This window comes from Pseudopipra pipra, chromosome 11, assembly GCF_036250125.1.
Source record: "Pseudopipra pipra isolate bDixPip1 chromosome 11, bDixPip1.hap1, whole genome shotgun sequence".
Taxonomy (NCBI): Eukaryota; Metazoa; Chordata; class Aves; order Passeriformes; family Pipridae; genus Pseudopipra; species Pseudopipra pipra.
This window is the reverse complement of record NC_087559.1, coordinates 14,346,594-14,365,676: the sequence shown is the minus strand read 5'-3', so window position 1 is coordinate 14,365,676 and position 19,083 is coordinate 14,346,594. Positions and strand designations below refer to the sequence as shown.

At 37.2% G+C, this 19,083-nt stretch overlaps 1 protein-coding gene across 16 annotated transcripts in view; it reads left to right on the top strand.

The window, feature by feature from the left end:
- CACNA1D (calcium voltage-gated channel subunit alpha1 D) overlaps positions 1-17,790 on the top strand; it is a 171,486-nt gene extending 153,696 nt beyond the window's left edge. For 15 of the 16 annotated variants that reach the window (XM_064667674.1, XM_064667683.1, XM_064667678.1 and 12 more), the window contains 8 exons: positions 5,073-5,189; positions 6,711-7,075; positions 7,370-7,396; positions 8,250-8,399; positions 10,010-10,179; positions 13,495-13,616; positions 14,275-14,595; positions 15,586-17,790. In XM_064667674.1, the coding sequence (XP_064523744.1) occupies positions 5,073-5,189; positions 6,711-7,075; positions 7,370-7,396; positions 8,250-8,399; positions 10,010-10,179; positions 13,495-13,616; positions 14,275-14,595; positions 15,586-15,879 (1,566 nt within the window). In that variant the 3' untranslated portion in view covers positions 15,880-17,790. The remainder of the gene's footprint in view (positions 1-5,072; positions 5,190-6,710; positions 7,076-7,369; positions 7,397-8,249; positions 8,400-10,009; positions 10,180-13,494; positions 13,617-14,274; positions 14,596-15,585) is intronic. The other variant, XM_064667679.1, reaches the window with a different exon arrangement.
- Positions 17,791-19,083: the final 1,293 nt, after the last annotated feature.

The window sequence follows — 19,083 nt, the reverse complement described above, 5'->3', positions numbered from 1 at the left end:
ATGTCAGAGAGGAGGAGGCAGCCCAGAAGGTGAAGTGGGTCTCAGGGGAATGATTATCTGCTCTGACTATTAAGTCAAGAAAATCTTTTTGCTGTGAAGTTTCAAATTCCTCCTCACTCAGAAAAGGACACTTCAAATTATAACCAACAACATTTTCTCTAAACTTGTATATTGGCACTGAAAACATCTTCAGAACTGCAATAACAATATCTCTGGGAACTCCACTGGCTGTCTTTTGCAGACCCAAGGTTTTCACCTCTTGTGAAGGGAAGAAAACAAGTGGCTCTGAAATGACAGATGACCAGTTTGTGTTAGATATCTACTGCCATTTTTGTGATGTTAAACATGCTCCTAGGTCACGAGAAAAAAGGTGCCTTTCTTATGCTACTGACTGATACTTATCCAATGAGAACAAATATATTTTCTGGGTCAGAAAGAGATGTCTTTGTGTAATGATGGAAATTTGTATTGAGCCAAACAGTAGTCACGTTGCTAGTAAAATAAATGTTAAGTGAAGCATGAAGAATTTTAATTACTTTCATCTAGTACTCAGGGGCAATGAATTAATTCAACACTATTTTTCCTAGGAAAATACTGTATTTTCTGTACTTACTGTATATACTTACTATACTTACTGTACTTACAGTGTAAGTAACATTTGCATCTATTTTTCACATTTATTTACAAGTAACACATTTTGTTAATACACACAAATAAAAGTTAAAAGGTATTTCCCCTGCCTCCTACACAAAAGCACTGATTTAGTGAGCTGAACTTGATTTTCGGGATCATGTTTCAGATTAAATTAATTATGCTTTTTTCCCTCTGCAGATGTTATAACTGATATTAACCCCACAGTAAACATTAATAGAAAAAGGAAAAAAACCCAACCCTCTAGTAGGCATCAGCTGAGGGGTTAATCTGTAGCTCCAGTTCCATGGAATTGTGCTCCCATGCTGATGTGGTGTTCACAGGAGGGCTTAGCTCGAAGGCAGTCTGGGTTGGACTGAGAGCAGAGCTTTTGTGTGGTTGTGGAGCAGCACAGTCGGTGTTGGGAGCCGGGCTCTGTGAGGATGAACAGCTCTGGGGAATCACGACTCGACTACTATGTCTCTTATGTTCACTGCTATAGTGTAGGTCTATCCAGCTATTTCTCTGCACGCCTATTTCCTTATTTTAGTAGTTCTTGTGTTGTATTCTGTTTGTACTAACCTCAGTTTATTTTTGTGTTGTCAGAGTAGCTTTGGGATTTTACGTTCTTTTTAGTTTTCTCTCCTATAAAATAAGCAGATAGTAAAAACATGTTCATTATCTACAAATGTAATGGTTTATTTGAACATTTTTAGAGTTGTAGGCTTTCAGGACTCTGAAGCTCTGAAGACCTAAGGATTTAGAATAAATATTTGTGCTTGTTCCAGATCTAGTGAGTTTGGACAGCAATATACATAAATATACATCATATAAGCAAAGCTTACCAGTGTTTTCCATTTCCTGATATCATTGTAAGATGCCTCAGAAGAGGGACCATTGTTTATATTATGTGACTGGAAATAGTTTAGATGATAATGATTCTTACTATTTAAATAAGGGTATTGTGTTTGCAGTTCTTAATCTAAGCTTAAGCTGCATCTGTATGTAGGTTGGACCACACCTCACAATGCTTGTAGACTGAGTTTAGGTACAGGGAAAACAATCTTTTTGTAGTTACAGTATTTATAAGCATTTAAACATTTTTCTAGAAGTCATGACTCTGGCATCTTGACTTATACACAGATTTCTTAATATAAGACATATATCTAAAATGGTGTAACTGTTTTATGCATACCGTAGACATGGAAAAATTGATTTTAAATGTATTTGGCATTTTTTATAAAGTCTTTTCAAAATATTTAAATGTTTAACTTCAAAATGTTCTGATGTTTTGGTGTGAGGTGCTTTTTAAGCCTCTTAGAGAGTCTCTCTCTCTAAACAATCAATACAGGGATACAGTTATTGGCCATATGACATTTTTGTCTCCCCGAGGGACTCCTGCGGTTCTGGTTTTGCAGCATTTGAAAGCACATACATGTCATCTCAATGGTGTGTTGCAGTCAGGGGCATCATTCATTGTTTCTTGAGATGCTGTTTAGGACCCAGCACTGGTGTCTCAGTGCCTTGTGCCATCTTGACAACACTGCAGGTGCTGTTGTGCCTCCTGAAGCACAGCTGCACAGAATTACCATCTTCAGTTGAAGTCATCTTGTGCCTTTATGGGAAAGCCTAATTAAAGGCATGCCTGGGTTTCTCATGTAATTATGTTGTTCAGCGCTCTGTGTGTCACTGGTTTGCTAAATAACCATTGGACTGGTTCATCTCATCTTTTTCAAGCCTACAAGGAAAAAATGAAGCAAGGAAGGCATTAAAAAATAAATTTTGGAGAGAGGATGTGTCTGAGCAAGAATTAACTTCTTTTACCAACTTCTAGTGAAATCTCTAGAATAGAATTAGAGGCAATCTCTTTTCTTCCTTTACTTCAAAGAAACAACAAAATAGAAAAACCTGAGGAGAAAGTACAAATGTTCTCTGGCAGAACAGCATGGATAGTTCAATCATGCAGTTTTGATCAATGTTATCCCTATAGAATTGGTGCCTAAACACATTTCTGGCATGTGTTATCTGTTCTGTTATAGACTTTCATCTTCCAGTGTCTGTGATGAAAACAAAATCTGCTGAAAGGTATAGGGTAAATGCACATAAACATTAACACCGATGTGTCATTGCAAGAGGTTTGTTACATGGAAATGAGTATTACTGGAGAGAGATGAGATGATAGAGGCTGCCTGCTTTCTCTTGAGTAAAGGAGGGGTAATTCACTAAGAAGTAAGCCAGAAGGTAGTTAGAAATGTAATCAAAATTAAATCATTATTCAATATGTTGCTGTCAAATGTGGCTTTTCTCAGGTCCTAGGCATATATTTGTGGGACTTAGTCACAATTTGGCAGACAGGAATATGAGCTGGTGGTTTTTGTCAGGGTTAAAATTTACAATACTGCTGTCTGAGAGTGTTGTGTTCACAGGAGGGTTTAGCTCCAGGGCAGTATGGGTTGGACTTGAAAGCACAGAGCTTCTGTGTGGTTGTAGGGCAGTGCATTCAGTGTCAGCACTGGGAGATGGGCTCTGTGAGGATGAATAAATCTGGGGACAAGACTTGACTACTGTGTCTCTTGTGTTCACTGCTGTAGCCTAAGTCCATTCAGCTATTTTATTGCACCCTTATTTCCTCATTTTAGTAGTTCTTGCATTGTATTCTGTTCACAAGGTTATTTTACTGTTAAAGTGTCAATGTGGCTTTGAGGTTTTTTGTTCTTTTTAGTTTCCTTTGCTATAAAGTAAGCAGGTAGAGAATGTGAAATGCAAGTGACTATTCTTGCTACTGATCAAAAATAATAGCAATCCTCTGCTAAATAAATATGCCTTTGCCTCTGCTAAATAAATAGAAGCCTTTGGTCTTCTACTTGAAAATCTGTACCTTAGAGTGTTAATTTTATTTCTCTTTAGCACCTTACAAAATGACAACCATTAGCCACCTTGCTAAGGTTTTGACTGTGCAAGTAGCGTGAGAAGTGTGAGAAAGCACAAGGTATTCATGAAATGTGTATTGTATATTAACTCGCTAGTAAATGATTTTTAGAGCCTTGTTCAATTATAGTGTAACTCTCAAAGTTCATCCCTGAGGAAGAAAATTTAGTTGCCAAATACATGTAGCTAATGTGATCAGTCAGGCACCTTTTTCAGGAAGTGAAATACTGGGATGAGTGAAACCTGCAGAGCAGCCTGTGGTAAATCTACACTGTTGGATTAAAAGTTTTTGGTTCATCCCTTTCCAGGTTCTGATTGCCCACACTGCATAAATGCCTTTTTGCTCCTCATCAAACCAGCTTTTTCTGTTTTGAGTGGGAATCCGACTGTGATGCAGTTGTATGTTCCTGGGAATGTGTGTGAGAACAGCAGGAATGGGACCAAGCCATGTTTGGGGCCCTCCAAGGTCCTTCAGCTCCAACTGGAGCTCTGAAACACAAACAAAATTCTCTACACATCCTTATGCCACCCCAGGGCGAGTAACATGCAATGGCAGTGTTGTGCCATAGAACTATAGCTCTGATGGGCTGGAAAACCTTCAAAAAATGCAAAAAAAGGAATCAGGTTTTTAGGTAATAATCAAATATTAGGCCAAGTGCTGTGCATGATTTTTAGTAGTGCAAGTGTAATGGTAGTAAAGAGTTAAACAAACACATCTTTGATTTCTTCTGAACCTGACGAGATTAAAAAAAAAGGAGTCGCAAAGAACAAGACTGTGTTTCTTGCTTTGGACCAGAGTTAAAACAGGAAAAATGTCTCCTCTTTGATGCAAGGCAGGCCTGTACAAAAGCCCTGAGTTCTTGGCATGTGTGTGAGGTCTGTTTCCTCTCTAATGTGCAGGTCTGTCCTTGGCATGTCTCAGCTTTTTCCCTTTTCCTAAGGGTTGCTTGTGGTGGCAGACTTGAGAGGACTGTGAACTGGTGTACACTGAGGTCCATGCTGCTGTAGATAAATGGTCTTCTGCCCTAAACTAAAATTTTAAATCAAGTATCTGTGTATCAAAGTGCAGTGCAGATGAGCTGGAATTATTTCACTGCTTTCTTTTCCATCTGAGCTCCGCTAAAATTGCTGTTGCTGTAGCAAAAATCTCCTTGTGTTTCCTTTGTGGACACAGGCTGCAAACATTTAATACACATCTCATTGAAATGCATTTTATTATAGTTCTTGCTGATTACTTATACCTTATTATAAGATGAATCCTATTTCTGTAAGGGTCCATAAATATCAGTGGTCTTTTAGTCAGTGTCTACACTGTGATAATAAAGACATGATCACCTCACCAGGGTTGTACTGGAATATATAAACCTTTTATTAAACAGTAAAGAAATTTAACAGTAGGATTCATCCTGTGTGGATGTCAGGATACGAAAACTTGCTAACTGTCCTTTAAAATAAATTAAAGAGCGACAAAGAATTTGCATTCCTAATGTATTATGATATTGTCATTGATTTAGGCAGGACTAAGGACACTTCATGATATTGGCCCTGAAATACGCCGAGCTATATCCTGTGACTTGCAAGATGATGAACCAGAGGAAAACAATCCAGAGGAGGAGGAAGATGTTTATAAAGTAATGTCAGAACACAACCACGTGCATTGTTTTATCGTATAATATGAGATTAAAGAATGAGCTTATCCTTGAATATGAAATAATATATATACACCTAAACCCCTCAAATCAGCAAAATATAAATATTTTATAAATAAGTATATTTTATGTATAAATCTATAAAAATGGTATTACAAGGACACTTGCATTTCATCATAAATTTAGGAAGCAGTTCCTGCAGGATGATTCTCCTGCCCCTAGTTCTTTCTCATTTATTCTTATTTTTCCTTAGGCAAATCCTAAGAAAGTGTATGAACCTTGCCATCTCAAATTTTGATAGTGGCATGGTGTAAACTGGAATTGTCTTAACTTCTGCAGTGGTAGATAGGAAGAAGAGAATGAAATTCTGTGCAGCCAAACCACAACAGACACAGAGCTGCATCTTTTAAAATGAATGCCTGGAATTGCATAGAGGACAAATAAATATAAATTATATTTCCAGTTTCTTGTGAGGGATATCAATAAGAATCAATTATAAAAATGATTAATTTTCCTCTTCTACGCTATTTAGTCCTAATGGTGAACACGTACGGTTGGTGTTATAATCAGAAGCAATCTGCAAACCATTTGTCAGCCAGCAAGAAAACTTAATTCTTCCCAAGCATTTCAGAAGAAGCAGATGTAAAACATGCTTCTGCAGGAATTATATCAGAAGCCCCATAGCTTGCTACTGTCCTTTGCAAAAAAGGAGGATGTGGCACTGGAGGCAGGTGCCCCAGCTACCATCAGTAGATGCATTTCTCTGCCAACCATCATTACCTCCTGTCTTCTCTAGATTGAGCTTCAAGACAGACTGCTGTCATCCAAGACCCACACCTGGCTAGACAGGGAGGCTACATTATCTGGGTCAGGTGTAAAAGAGAGCTGCATGTCATGGTCATAACTTAGCACTTCATTCTCTCTTTCACCATCCATTACACTCTCAGGGCTGGTAAAGAGTAAACTACTCTTTCTTGTACCTCTGCAAGAAGAAAGAATGGAAGCACTGAAGCTGAATGTTACCTACTTGAGTTATGCTTGCAAGCTGTTGCATGGCACTCCATCCTGTCTGAGTGACGCCTGTTGCAAACCGGTGCTCTGGGAGAACAGGAGAGAATTCCACCAAAGTGTTCTCAAAAACAAAGCAGACACGCCCCTTTCTGAGGAAGTTGGTGCATGTTCATGTATGGAAATCTAGGTTTCTCCTATGTAATAAAATGTGGAGAAAGCTGGATGTGTCACATTTAGTTGTATGGAAAAGAATAATGATCACGGCATAATGTCGATTTGACTCGGAAATACAATAATGTCATTATCACAATCACATCTGTGTCACTTCAGGAGATCCCATCTGAAGCATCATAAAACTAGAAAGAAAAATCACAGATTATTTGAATTGCTACTTTTGTATGCATGTAGGAGAGAAAAGTAAGTTGTCGCTGTCAAAAATATGTTCTGTTAAGGTATCTGATATAATTTTTTCTTTCTCTTCTCCTGAAACAGAGGAATGGTGCCCTCTTTGGCAACCACATAAACCATATTAGCAGTGACAGACGAGACTCATTTCAACAGATCAACACCACACACCGTCCCTTACATGTTCAGCGGCCTTCATTTCCACCTGCAAGTGATACTGAGAAAAATATCTATCATCAGGCAGGAAACTCTGTATACCACAATCATCATCATCACAACTCGGTAGGAAAGCATGTTCCAAACTCAACAAATGCCAATCTCAATAATGCCAACGTGTCCAAACATCATGGAAAACACGCAAGTTTTGGAAATCGTGAGCACAGATCTGAGAACAGTTACCGTTCACACTCCAGAACTGATCACGAGAAGCGCAGACGGCCAAGCAGTAGGAGGTAAACTCACAAATTCCTGTTTGCTTTTAAATAAATTTATGAATACACTATAAGAAACTTATGCCAGGTGAAATTAATCTGATGCTTCATTTCTGCTGCCTAATGATGTATGAGATGTATTTAAAATCTAACTCCGATGTATGGAAAATAGACAATTGCAATAAGGTTTGAAAGTAGCAGTTTTCCTTAAAGTGAAGTTATCAGTTACAGCACAGACATTTTAATTACCAAAGAATTTCTCTTCATGACTTGTTTTTAAAATACCTTTCTCATTTTCATGGCTTACCTGGATAGAACACGCTACTATGAAACATATATTAGGTGAGTTGATATTTTTCTGACATAATCGAAGGGGGAAAAGTAATTTTTCTCCTTTCCTTTTTCTCCTTTTTCTTTTCTAAATAAACTGTATGACAATGCATATGATTAATAAGTGACAGTTTCTAAGTCAAATTTTCCACTGCCTGTTCTAAAAGGATAAACTTCTGGTCGAGTTCAAAGTTGTTCAAGTCCTTTTAAAAGTCCAGGCAGGTCTCTGCAGTTTTCAGCATGGTTAAGGATCACACCTGATGATGGCCCTTGTTAAAAATTGACTTGCAAAGACTGGAAAATCACTGGTGTTAGCTTTGATAAATGTTAATATGTACAGTTCCATTTACAGGGGACCCAAAATCTTTCCTGATATTATGTCTTAATATTTTCCAAGACAACCTTTTAGAACAGGATCTGGTTTTTTAGTTGAAGTGCATAAATGGACATCCAGTGCTGGTTTTAATGTCTAGAGTTGCATATCCATTTCAGATTTTTCTTGGAAGACCTCACTGAGAACTCATTAATATTTGAGCCATTTCACAAACTTCAGACATTAGAGAGGTTGTGCTTCTTCAAATGACTGTGTGTTTTGCAAAAATGTCTTAAACATATTTGACTTCCCTGAGCATCTCCTTCCCTGTTTGTATCATAAGGAAATAAAGGGAGATAATCTTTAAGAAACAGATACATTATTCATGTTCTGAACTGCACTACTCTGCCCTACTATGACACCACCTTCTGAAATAGAGAGTTCTTAATGATTCTTTTTCCTTTGGAAGCACATTAAAAGAACTGTGTGTAAAATAAAAAATATACAATTGATATAAATAGAAAAAAATAAGTATTTGTTTGCTACTTACAGATCTGACACTGGTGATGGGCGTCGACCTACTATTTGCCGTGAAGAACATGAAGTCCAAGACTACTGCAATGATGATCATTATTTGGGAGAGCAGGAATATTTCAGTGGAGAAGAATATTATGAAGATGACAGTATGTTGTCAGGAAACAGGTGAGGATCTATTTTAAACTAGGAAAAATATTTCAATAAATTAGATACTGTAGAGGCTTCCCTTAGCAAGCTCACACTGAACACTCTCTAATGAAGTTAATATTCCACAACTACTGGCAAGTAAAATGAGTAAGTAGGAATAGAGAGTGTACAAAAGATCTTTTGTGTTTGGCATCATGTGCTGACTCCAGCAAAACTTCTGTACCAAATTCAAAGGAAGGACAAAGCTCCTTTGAACTGATTATCAACTTGGTAGTGTATTTAACTCCTATGATCTTTGCATTCAATATTTTAATTTCAGGTTTAAGAAGAAAAGGCATTGATTTAATTTTGCTAAATTTAAGCTATTCTCTGCAGTTTTATTTCCTATACTTTCTTTGGAAATGGACTGGAGAGAGTTTTTCTAACTTTAGGACGGGCTCCCAAGTTAGTTCAGCTTTGAGCATTGCCAGATTTGATTTGAGCACTGTGCTGTTGGCTTCAGGCAGCAATGGCTTCAGCAACAGGGCAGGTCCTGACTTTGCACTGGAACTAATCCTGTCTGTAAATAGCAGGCTTCCCGTTGTTCAGGCAGTGTTTGGATGCTACTTTGGGTGGAAGTTCTGATATTCCTGTGGTAGTAGTTTTTAAAATATAAGATCGTTCCAGTGTTTTCTGTCAAGGAACAGAACCTGTATTTGGTAATACTGAAGGACTTTCTATTAAAGAAAAATAAATGCACCTTTTCCTCAAATATCTTGTGATTTATTTTTTAATTTTGTAATATCCATCTTCTCCTTATGTTGTAAAAAGACATATGCATTTACAAGAATGTATTTCTCTTCCTTACAATAGCTGTGTTTCCCTTCTGCTGGATAAATTCAATACCAAAAATAACCTCTACTTCTGTTGATAATTTTTTTTGTTTTGAAGTCCATCCTAGAAGTAGAGGAATTTATTACCATTTTGTCTTACATCCATAAGTGCATATGCACAAGTGCCAGACATGTTTTATTCTTCTTCTTCTCCTATACTGACTGTCTTCACCATCTGAATTCTGGCAAGATTGGCACCCTAATCTGCATCTTGCTGGTTTGCGTAAAAGCTAGGATTTGCATGACAGCTAAATTTTGTGGAATTCTCAGGTCACTAATTTTTTTTATATGATAAAGTCAAATAACACCCTTCCAAGATGTGATTTTAAATGACAAGTATCCAGACTGTAAAAGGCTTAAATCTGTTCTCTGAGTATCTGTGCTCCCACACATTACTCAGGCTTCACAAGAGAGGATGGCAGCAGTAGAACAGAGTATTTATTTTATTTTTTTAAGCAGTGTGCAACTGAGGTCTTACGTTTTAGCCTGTACTGGTAAGAAGAAATTGATTGAAAATACAATTTGATAAAAATTTCACCTGAGAACTGACTGTGTAACGGTACTAGTACAAAGGTGTATGCCTGCTATCTCCAAATCCTACAGAAACTGGATTTTAAAATTGACTGGTGCAATTATATAACATAGTATTTAATTATCTTGCTGGAGAAAGAATAGACTTGAAAATCTTCTAGAAGAAAACTAATAGATCAATTTACAGATACTCACTAAAATAACATTTTCTTTCTTTTATTTTAGATGCAGGCATATATATGATTACCACTGTAGGTATCACTGCCATGACTCAGATTTTGAGAGACCAAAAGGTTACCATCACCCACATGGTTTTTTTGAGGAAGATGATTCACAGATCTGCTATGATACAAAAAGATCTCCTAGGAGACGGCTGCTACCTCCAACACCACCACGTAAGTACATTAAGAACAATTTGTGTGCAAATCTAGAATTCTTTAAATGCATTCAGACATGTTCCGGTTTAAAAAGGCTTGTTTTCAGCTTGGATTTCAAACATGACATTTCTTGATTGCTTTTGCCAGTGCAGTGTTGTGTCTGGCAGAAATATTTGTCCATCCTGAGAGACTTGCCAGAGAATCTGTGGATCGTAGCTTACAAGTCAGTCTTTCTAGTATTTCTTGCCTCACTCATCCGATAACATAAAAATAACCAGTGTCATTACTAGTTTTAACTTGGTTTAATAAATGAAGAAAAAGAGCAAGGTGGGATGCAGCAGTAGTTTGCTTTGAAACTTTGAGCAGGGGGTTTCAGTCCATGTGCCCTTTACTCACACCTACAGATGTGCGACACTGCTGTCAATCAGTGCCAGTCTCTCTAGTGATTCTAGGATAATTTTCAGGGAAGAGAGAACCTAGAGTGAGCTTTGTTTTGGCTTTTCCTTTCCTCACTTTTGAAGTGCCTTTAGTTTTTTAACATGCTTCACAAGTTGCTGTGAAAAATAAGTGTTATGCTGAGCTAAGCATCTTATTTCAGATTCACATTGGTATTTTATTCTGTCATCTCGGGAACAATGCTTAATATTCTGTGTTTCTTCTGAGGGAGAAAATGTTTCAGTTTATAGATTGAGTTAACATTGTCAACAGATATGTTAACCTATTTCTTTAATTTTCATTTATTCTCTTCCTTAGATCTTTCCCTTGGTTTCTCCTTATCTCAAGAACAATATTGCTTTATCTGCATTTCTGCAAGCTCTCATGCTTCTTATCTTGTCTTTCTCTCTTTGTATGTTCCAGGCCATGCTGCAGAGATCACCAGTGCTAATCCTCTGCTGAAACTAGGCATAAACTCAAAACTCTTGGACTTTTGGTCTTTGACCTCTGACACTTCATAGAGAGGAAGTGCAAAAGTGCAAAAGAAACCTCTTTTTAGGGCTCTTTCTTGTTGGTGCAGGAGAAACAACACTCAGGTCTGTGCAGCCCCGTAGTGTCCCTATGGACACTCTTACACAGTGTGGGCTGCACAGCCAGGTCTGTCACGTGTCTCTGGGTGATGCATCTAACCAGTGCCATCCAGGCAAGACAATGCAGGATTGTTTCTAGAAGTCTCCACATTTTATTTGTTCTAAAGTGGAGAGTTGTCTTCCATTCTGATGGTGGTAGGAGCCAGAGCCACAGTCCAGTTATCCATGGAAGGATGACTGCAAGGACCCCGTGAGTGGGAAAATGAGTTTCAGTCCTTTCCCGTTTCAGACACCTTAAAGGAAATGCAGGTATAGATTTAAAAACTAACAGTGTCTCAGAGACAAGTGTGGTGAGATCATTATATATCTGAGGCACAGTCTCAGACTGTTCAAAGATACAGAAAGCTGTAGTAAAGGGTAGCAGCAAAATATGTTATCATATAATAAGGGTAGCATTCTTCAGCAATACTGTCAGTGTTGGATCCGCAGTTTTGGCACTCAACTCCTTATGAAAAGACTGGTAATGCTCTTTGCTTCTTGGCATTCTGACCTTAAGGGGCACATGTGGAAAAAGCAAAAAGAATGAGGCTGGTACTATAGAGAGTAAATAACTCAGATGAACAGTAGTGAAATGTCCAGAAAGCTGGTAGCTGTCTTCCAGTAGAAGAAGGAAAAGACTTCAGACAAAGGAGAGACTGTGAAAGGAGACCCCTGTACATCTTCCAACAAGATTTTATGATAGCAGAGGAATTTTAAGATAAAGAAATAGATGCAAGAGAACAACCTTATAAAAATTCTCTTGGGTCTGCCCTTGAAAGTATTGTGAGGGAGGCTTCCTCTAACTGCAGTCTTTGGCATTCATTTAACTTTTCTGATAAGGTTTTAATGATGGTGTTGGGCAGACGTTTCTTTAGAGGGAGTTGCACTTTTTATCTCTCCTACAGGAGATAAGATAAATGTACTAGATAAGAAGGTATTTGATATCCTAGGATAAGAGGACCTAGTTCTGATCTAAGTTGCATAAGGGTCCCATAGGAAGTCCTTTGACTCACCAATATAAGAAGAGCATGGTCAGGCCTCCTGTCATAACCATTTATTTAATATTCAGGAACATAGTTGAGAAATTTTAGAGGCTTGGTATCTGAGCAGATTTTAAAAGAAGCTCAAACCTATTATTTTTAACTAGGATATGGCCTCTTTGGGCTTTTTTGGGCTTTATGTCCTCTCATAAAAAAAGAAAGAAAAAAGAAAAAAAGGGATCTGCAGCATTGCACTAAACAGTTTCTGCTGGCATCTGGATTCAGTCCACGTTGACATAACGTACAGTGCCTTGGCTGAGAACTGCAGTGAATTGAGCTCCATATCAAGCTTTAGAGATGTTTTTATACCAAACTCACCACCAAAGTGTTTGAGCAGTTTCCAGAAGTGTACTGAGAAATGATTAAGTTGTTCCTACAGACTCTTTTCTGCAGAGAAACATGTGCAAAGAAGTGTCTTGTTTTGGATGAGGGGACATTTTGGATTGCTTTTTATTTGTTTTGCTACTGGGACATTTAGCATGTTAGGATCAGGAGCTAAGGCTTACATTCCTGTATTTGAATTTACCATACAGACAATGGAAAGAGACAAAGTTTGCATTAAGTGGACTGAATCACCTCCTGCAGGTGCTTGTTTTAGGCCAATAGCTCTTTAAAGAACCTTGATTGTTAGTATCCAGCATTAAGTGTCTATGGCACTTAACTCTGTTGTTCACAAAATTCTTGGTGTTGGAAAAAAGATACCAAGAATAGTTTCAATTAGTTTCAAGAAGCACAGTTTTGTATCATTTCTTGGTACAGTCAGGTTCTTTCCAGTTTTCCACTAAGATGCTTACAGCTGTGAGGATGTATCTGGATTTCAGCTGCTGTTCAGCATCCAGGCTTTCTTCACACTGAAATTTCCCAGTGTTCTGCAGGTTTTCACCAAGACCAGCTGAAACATTTCCACATCAATTCAGATTTCTACTTTTTCCTTTTTAGCATTCACATGAATTACAGTGTACGTGACAGCTGAGACCAGGGCTGGTCATTGTTCTGACTCAAATTCTGTTATGTTGGGCTGCTTGTATGATTTCTACCTGAGACTGCTTTTGCTCATTTGGTGAATCTATAATCTTATAACCTGCTGCTTGCTTCTGTTAGCACAAGTTGTTTCTGACTGGGGGATCTGTTTTTGTTTGTGTAATAGTTGACTCACAGTGGAATTCTAGAAATAATAGACTTTGAGCAAAAATATTTTATGTTCCTAATGAATTATGGTTTCCCTGTAGCACACAGAAGATCTTCCTTTAACTTCGAATGCCTCCGCCGACAAAGTAGCCAAGATGAGATACCACTCTCTCCTAATTTTCACCATCGCACTGCTTTACCACTTCATTTAATGCAACAGCAGGTAAACACAAACTCTGACTTAACTAATAATAAATTAGATCTTTCCAGCTTCTATGTTGTACTTCTGACTTTCACTGTTGTTTGAAACAATACAAAGTGTATTGGGGTGTTTGCTGTGAGTGACTTCTAGGCCAAGTGTAGGCTTGTAATAGAACACTGACCTTGTACAAAACACTGAGAATAAGGAGCTTGTCCCTTTGACTCTTGAAATACCCACAAAGAGTGGGGATGCACTAAAGAATTCTGACCAGGACCGCATGATACAGCAGCTGTTTATTAACCTTTGCGTATGTGGTTACTCAACTCCATTTGTGTGAGAATTTGCAAGTACCACATACACATCTTCTGGGGCTCAGTGCCTGGCTTGGATAATGCTGACAGCTTCCTATCCTGTCCCTGCAGGACAGGAGGAATGTTTCTATACTTTGCTTCCTTGAATATATTGTATGAGCAAAAAGATTTTGTGATATGCATAAAATGGAAAAAAATACCACTTTATCCTGTCAGTTTACCAATTTCAGTGCTGTTCTACACTACACATCAGAAAATGTTAATTTTGCAAAACTGCTGCCTGAAAAATTGAACCAAATGCTGAAGTGAGAAATGGGTATGACTGAGCATTTGAAATCACTAACTTCTCACATTCTTCCCCTTACCAGGTCATGGCTGTTGCAGGTCTGGATTCCAGCAAAGCTCATAAACACTCACCAAGCCGTTCAACGCGTTCCTGGGCTACCCCACCTGCCACCCCTCCCAACAGGGACCGCACTCCCTATTACACCCCTCTGATCCAGGTGGACAGGGCTGATTCCACAGAGCACATGAATGGCAGCCTGCCTTCCCTGCACAGGAGCTCTTGGTACACGGATGACCCTGACATTTCCTACCGGACATTTACACCAGCCAGTTTGACTGTCCCCAATGACTTTAGGCATAAACACAGTGACAAGCAGAGGAGCGCAGACAGTCTGGTAGAAGCGGTGAGTATTGCAGGAACCCCTGAAGTGGCCAGGAGTGCCTGTATGTTCAGTTTTTGTGTTGACTTTAAAAAGCATATCATTTGGTTCACCATAGCTCTCTGAAAATGTGGTATTTTCAGTTTCATAGCCATCAGCTGGCTTTAAGTAAAGAGTGGAACTTTTTGAGCTGTGTAGTAAAGGATTTCTGCTGAATCCAAATCTTAACATCAGTGAGGTGGTAATCCGAGAACTGAAGATATTTCAGTGTTTTGAAATCTAAGTTTTCTAGATGAGGATCAGTTCTGAAGTATCCCTCCACAAGGGCAGTAAGGAAGAGATGATGCATATGCCTGTTTTCTTCATTGTTTCTGTAGAAATATATCACCATTTTTGCAATAACCTGAATAAAAGATCAAGAACTCTATGAATCAGTGTGCTAAATGCAGAGGGGTGGATAACAAGTACAAGGATTGATTTGTAGGTGTACTAAAGAATGTTAGGAATTTCCTTTAATATTAAAAAAGATGTGAAGATAAAGAGTGTACAGCATTTCTGAATCATAATTACTATTGTTGCTTCTATCTATCACTTCCTTTCCATTGCTATGAGCTAAACAATACATTTTGTTACTTGTTTTAGCACATGGGAATTCAACATCTTTTTTCCATGAACTCTAAAGTACTGAGAACATGGAAAAATCTGTATTTCAGGCAGTTGTTCTAAGTGCACCATCTGAGATTTTTAACTGTACCAGCCTGATGATTCACGTTTATCAAAGACTACCACCAAATTTCTAAAGAGAAGTGTCAGATGTGCTGCAAAATCAGTTGCACTGTCATATACCTCAAAGGGTGATTTAATTGTTCTTTACACAGGCAGTTTTGCTGGGGGTTGCTGTAGTGGTTCAGCATGGAGTTTCTAGTGTTTTCCACAAACAAGAAACTTTGTTATGATCTGTCTGTTCTTCTCTGATTCCATTGTGTATCTCACTCTCTCCCCTTCATCTGCCAGGTACTTATATCCGAAGGCCTAGGAAGGTATGCAAAGGACCCTAAATTTGTTTCTGCTACGAAACACGAGATTGCTGATGCATGTGACATGACTATTGATGAGATGGAAAGCGCAGCAAGTAATCTTCTCAATGGAAATATTAGCAATGGGACCAATGGGGATATGTTTCCAATTTTAAGCAGACAAGATTATGAACTTCAAGATTTTGGTCCTGGCTACAGTGATGAAGAACCGGAAACGGGACGATATGAAGAAGACTTAGCTGATGAAATGATATGCATTACAAGTTTATAGTATTTAGCAAGGAAAATGATTCTAATAACAGAAAAAGTGCCTCATAGTTTAAAGATGCTAGGCACTAGCTGGAGTGAATAACCAATCAAAGTTTTGTACGAGTGATGTCACACCTCAAGGAAGCCATAACTAATAAATTTATTATCTCCAGGTTGCCGAAATGTGATCAGAGCTGCAGTTTGTCAAGTCTCCTCCCGCAGAGCCTTCAGTTCCTCTGTAGGAATAAGGTTATTTTGAAACCAAGCAGATTGTGACAATCAGTTTTTTGAGGGCTAGAGCAGGATTCTGAGGTGTAATATCTTGCCTGTCTTTCAACCTTGTGCTGCTGTCCTTCATAGTAGAGCAGGATTTTGTCAGTGAAAATGTCTGTATAGGTCTGGCACAAAATTGTGCAGGAAACAGCAACATGAGATGAGTGATGACAACAAATAATGTCATTACCTCAGTGCTCAATACCATATCAACTACCCGTTGCATATCCATTCTAACATTGTTTTCAAACTTGCCTCCTGATTTCTTTTCTTAATGCTGTTCTAAAATGCAGTTTGTCATGCTCTACCTGTTAGAGATCTTTGGAAAAAGAAGTTATATAAAGAATAATCTGTCATATGTAACATCAGTTTACATAGGAAAATATCATTCAGATAGTCTGTTTTATGACTATCACGTTAAGGGCAAAATATACTGGAATAATTGCATTCTTACTAATGCACTTGCAACCAGGTTATAGTAGAATTAGATAAGATAGTTTGCTAAAAATTATATAGTAGAAAATATTGTAAATTAATTGTAATATACAATGATTTGTATTTGTAAAGAGATGTTCTATATTTTGTAATTATTGTACCGTAATTGAACTGCAGCAATATTTATGGACCCTAATTATTGTAACTCTCCACAGAATTCTAGATAGAAGTATTTTTACTTGGAATATATAGATCTATAGCATAAATATTTAAATAGAGCCACCTCTCAGTGTAAATCTCTTTTTGGGATAAAGTGTCAAGTTTGAACTTGGCAACAGAACAGATTTTTTTTTTTTTTAATAATTGAGTCAAAAGAATCTCTCTGCATAAGGGATGCACCATTGACTACTTACAGTCTTATACTTGGAAAGGTAAAAGATTTAAAGTTATTCCAACTTTTTTGACTGAAAAATAAGCTCTAATTTTATTTTTGTATTAATCCCATGCAAAAAAAATTAACAACTTGGCAAGTTCTGCCAAGGTGTGGTCATGAGACAATTAGTTTTGACTAAATGTAATACCTACCTACCCTAATTTGACACAGTAAGCATCTTGGGCAGAAAATACTTCACAGGGAAATGAAAATGCTTTACTTCAGTACTACATTGTCTGCTCGTAAAGAAAAGAAATATGATAAAATGATTCTACACAGAACCAAAAACCTTGATATACAAAGTATACTATTTTATTGCCTCTACCCTTCTGTTGTTCCGTGTGTACTATTTCAAAGATTTATTTTTATGCAATCAAGAGAGGGCTTCGATATTGTTCACAATGCAGTAAAACCCTGAAATGACTTTGAGGCTGAAATGACCTTGGAGGATAATTAAAACACACTGAAAGCTACTGTCTATTTTGTTAGCACTGGATAACAATGACTTGTTCTAACAAGTTATCTTATCAGGTTTTACCTGTAGTTCATATGCTAGATAGCAATCCAGTTCACATTTTTACAAATGTGATGTTTAAAACATGTCAATAAGCATTTTGTACATAATGACAGTTTCCTATGAATAGCTTACAGACTTCCTCTGAAATCATTCTTATTTCAAATGCCAGGATAAGAACTTAAAGGTTTGTAAATTATTTCTTGACCTACATCATTTTGTATTAAAACAAATGCAAAATGTTCTTCAAAATAAAACTGTGTAATAATTTTATTATACTCGGGTGTCCTTTTACTAATATTTTTTTCACCAAGAAGCTCCAATGGTTAAATTCTGTTTGCATTGTTTGAAGAATGGGAGGGAATGTGTGGAATATAGTATCAGTCTATAGTATCAGAGCATGCACGTCTTTTATGAATGGTTGCTGTTAACCAGAAAGAAAAAAAGCAACTAGAGTAATCATATAAAAAAGGGATTATTACTTCCCTAGATACAGATCTATGGAAACAATTAGGGAAATTTTATTTTAATCCCCTAAAACATCAATATTTTTCATGCTATCTGCTGGGAAGTGCTTGTGTAGGTTACCCAGCTGTAGTCACTTGTTGCATTTTCCCAGCTTACAGAAAAAAACTCCAGGAAGCCAAAATGGAGCTTTCTGGATTTGGTATCTTGTGAAATAACAATGAGTAGTTTTCTAAGTTCCACCTACTGTGGTATACCCACTTCTGAAAACCACCTGTAAGGCAACAGAAGTTAAACATTAAAATAAATAAATAAAATCCCAGACTTTTATTTTGTTGAGTGCGTCAGATTTGGCAGAATGAACTGAAAGATGTTTTTTTTTTTAATTAATGATTTGTCCAAGGAAACAGAAAACAATATACCTCACTGTATTTTCTTGCTGTTAGTCTTTAGCCTTTAATAGTCTTGATGAGAGACTCTTTAGGGCAGATAAGCTATTTTATGAGAAAACTGCTTGCAAAAATAAACAAGGAAGGAAATTTAGTTTCAAACCATGTTCTGTGTAGTTAATGGTTAAGAGAGAACATATGTATGGATATGTAGAATACCTGTTCAATTTTACTACAGAATTCCATGGAAAAAAGTAATCAATATATGCACAACTATATGGTTAGTGGCACCCTTAAAATACTGCCAATCATATTAATTATTCAATACAGAAAAACTAGAAGTTCTTTCAACAATTAGAGCATATTTTAAGTCTCCAGATTGGTTTATGTGTGTTTGTAATGACAGAAAAAATTAGTAAAGAATTAGACATTGTGAAGTCTTTTACAGTGAAGTAAATTCACTGAAAAAATAAATCTACAAAATATATTCATATTTGAACACGGGGGGTTTTTTTGGAGCTTGGATGACAGAAGAATTGAGACTGAAGTTACAATACTGTGATATCATGTGTTCTCTCTACAATAACCCTTCATTTTAACTATAATATAAAAAGTATAGATTCTTTAATTATTTCTTAAAATTTTCATGTTTATTGTATAGAGAATGATTATTCCAAGCCCAGTTTACAGTTATCCAGTATTTATATAGCTGCCTCA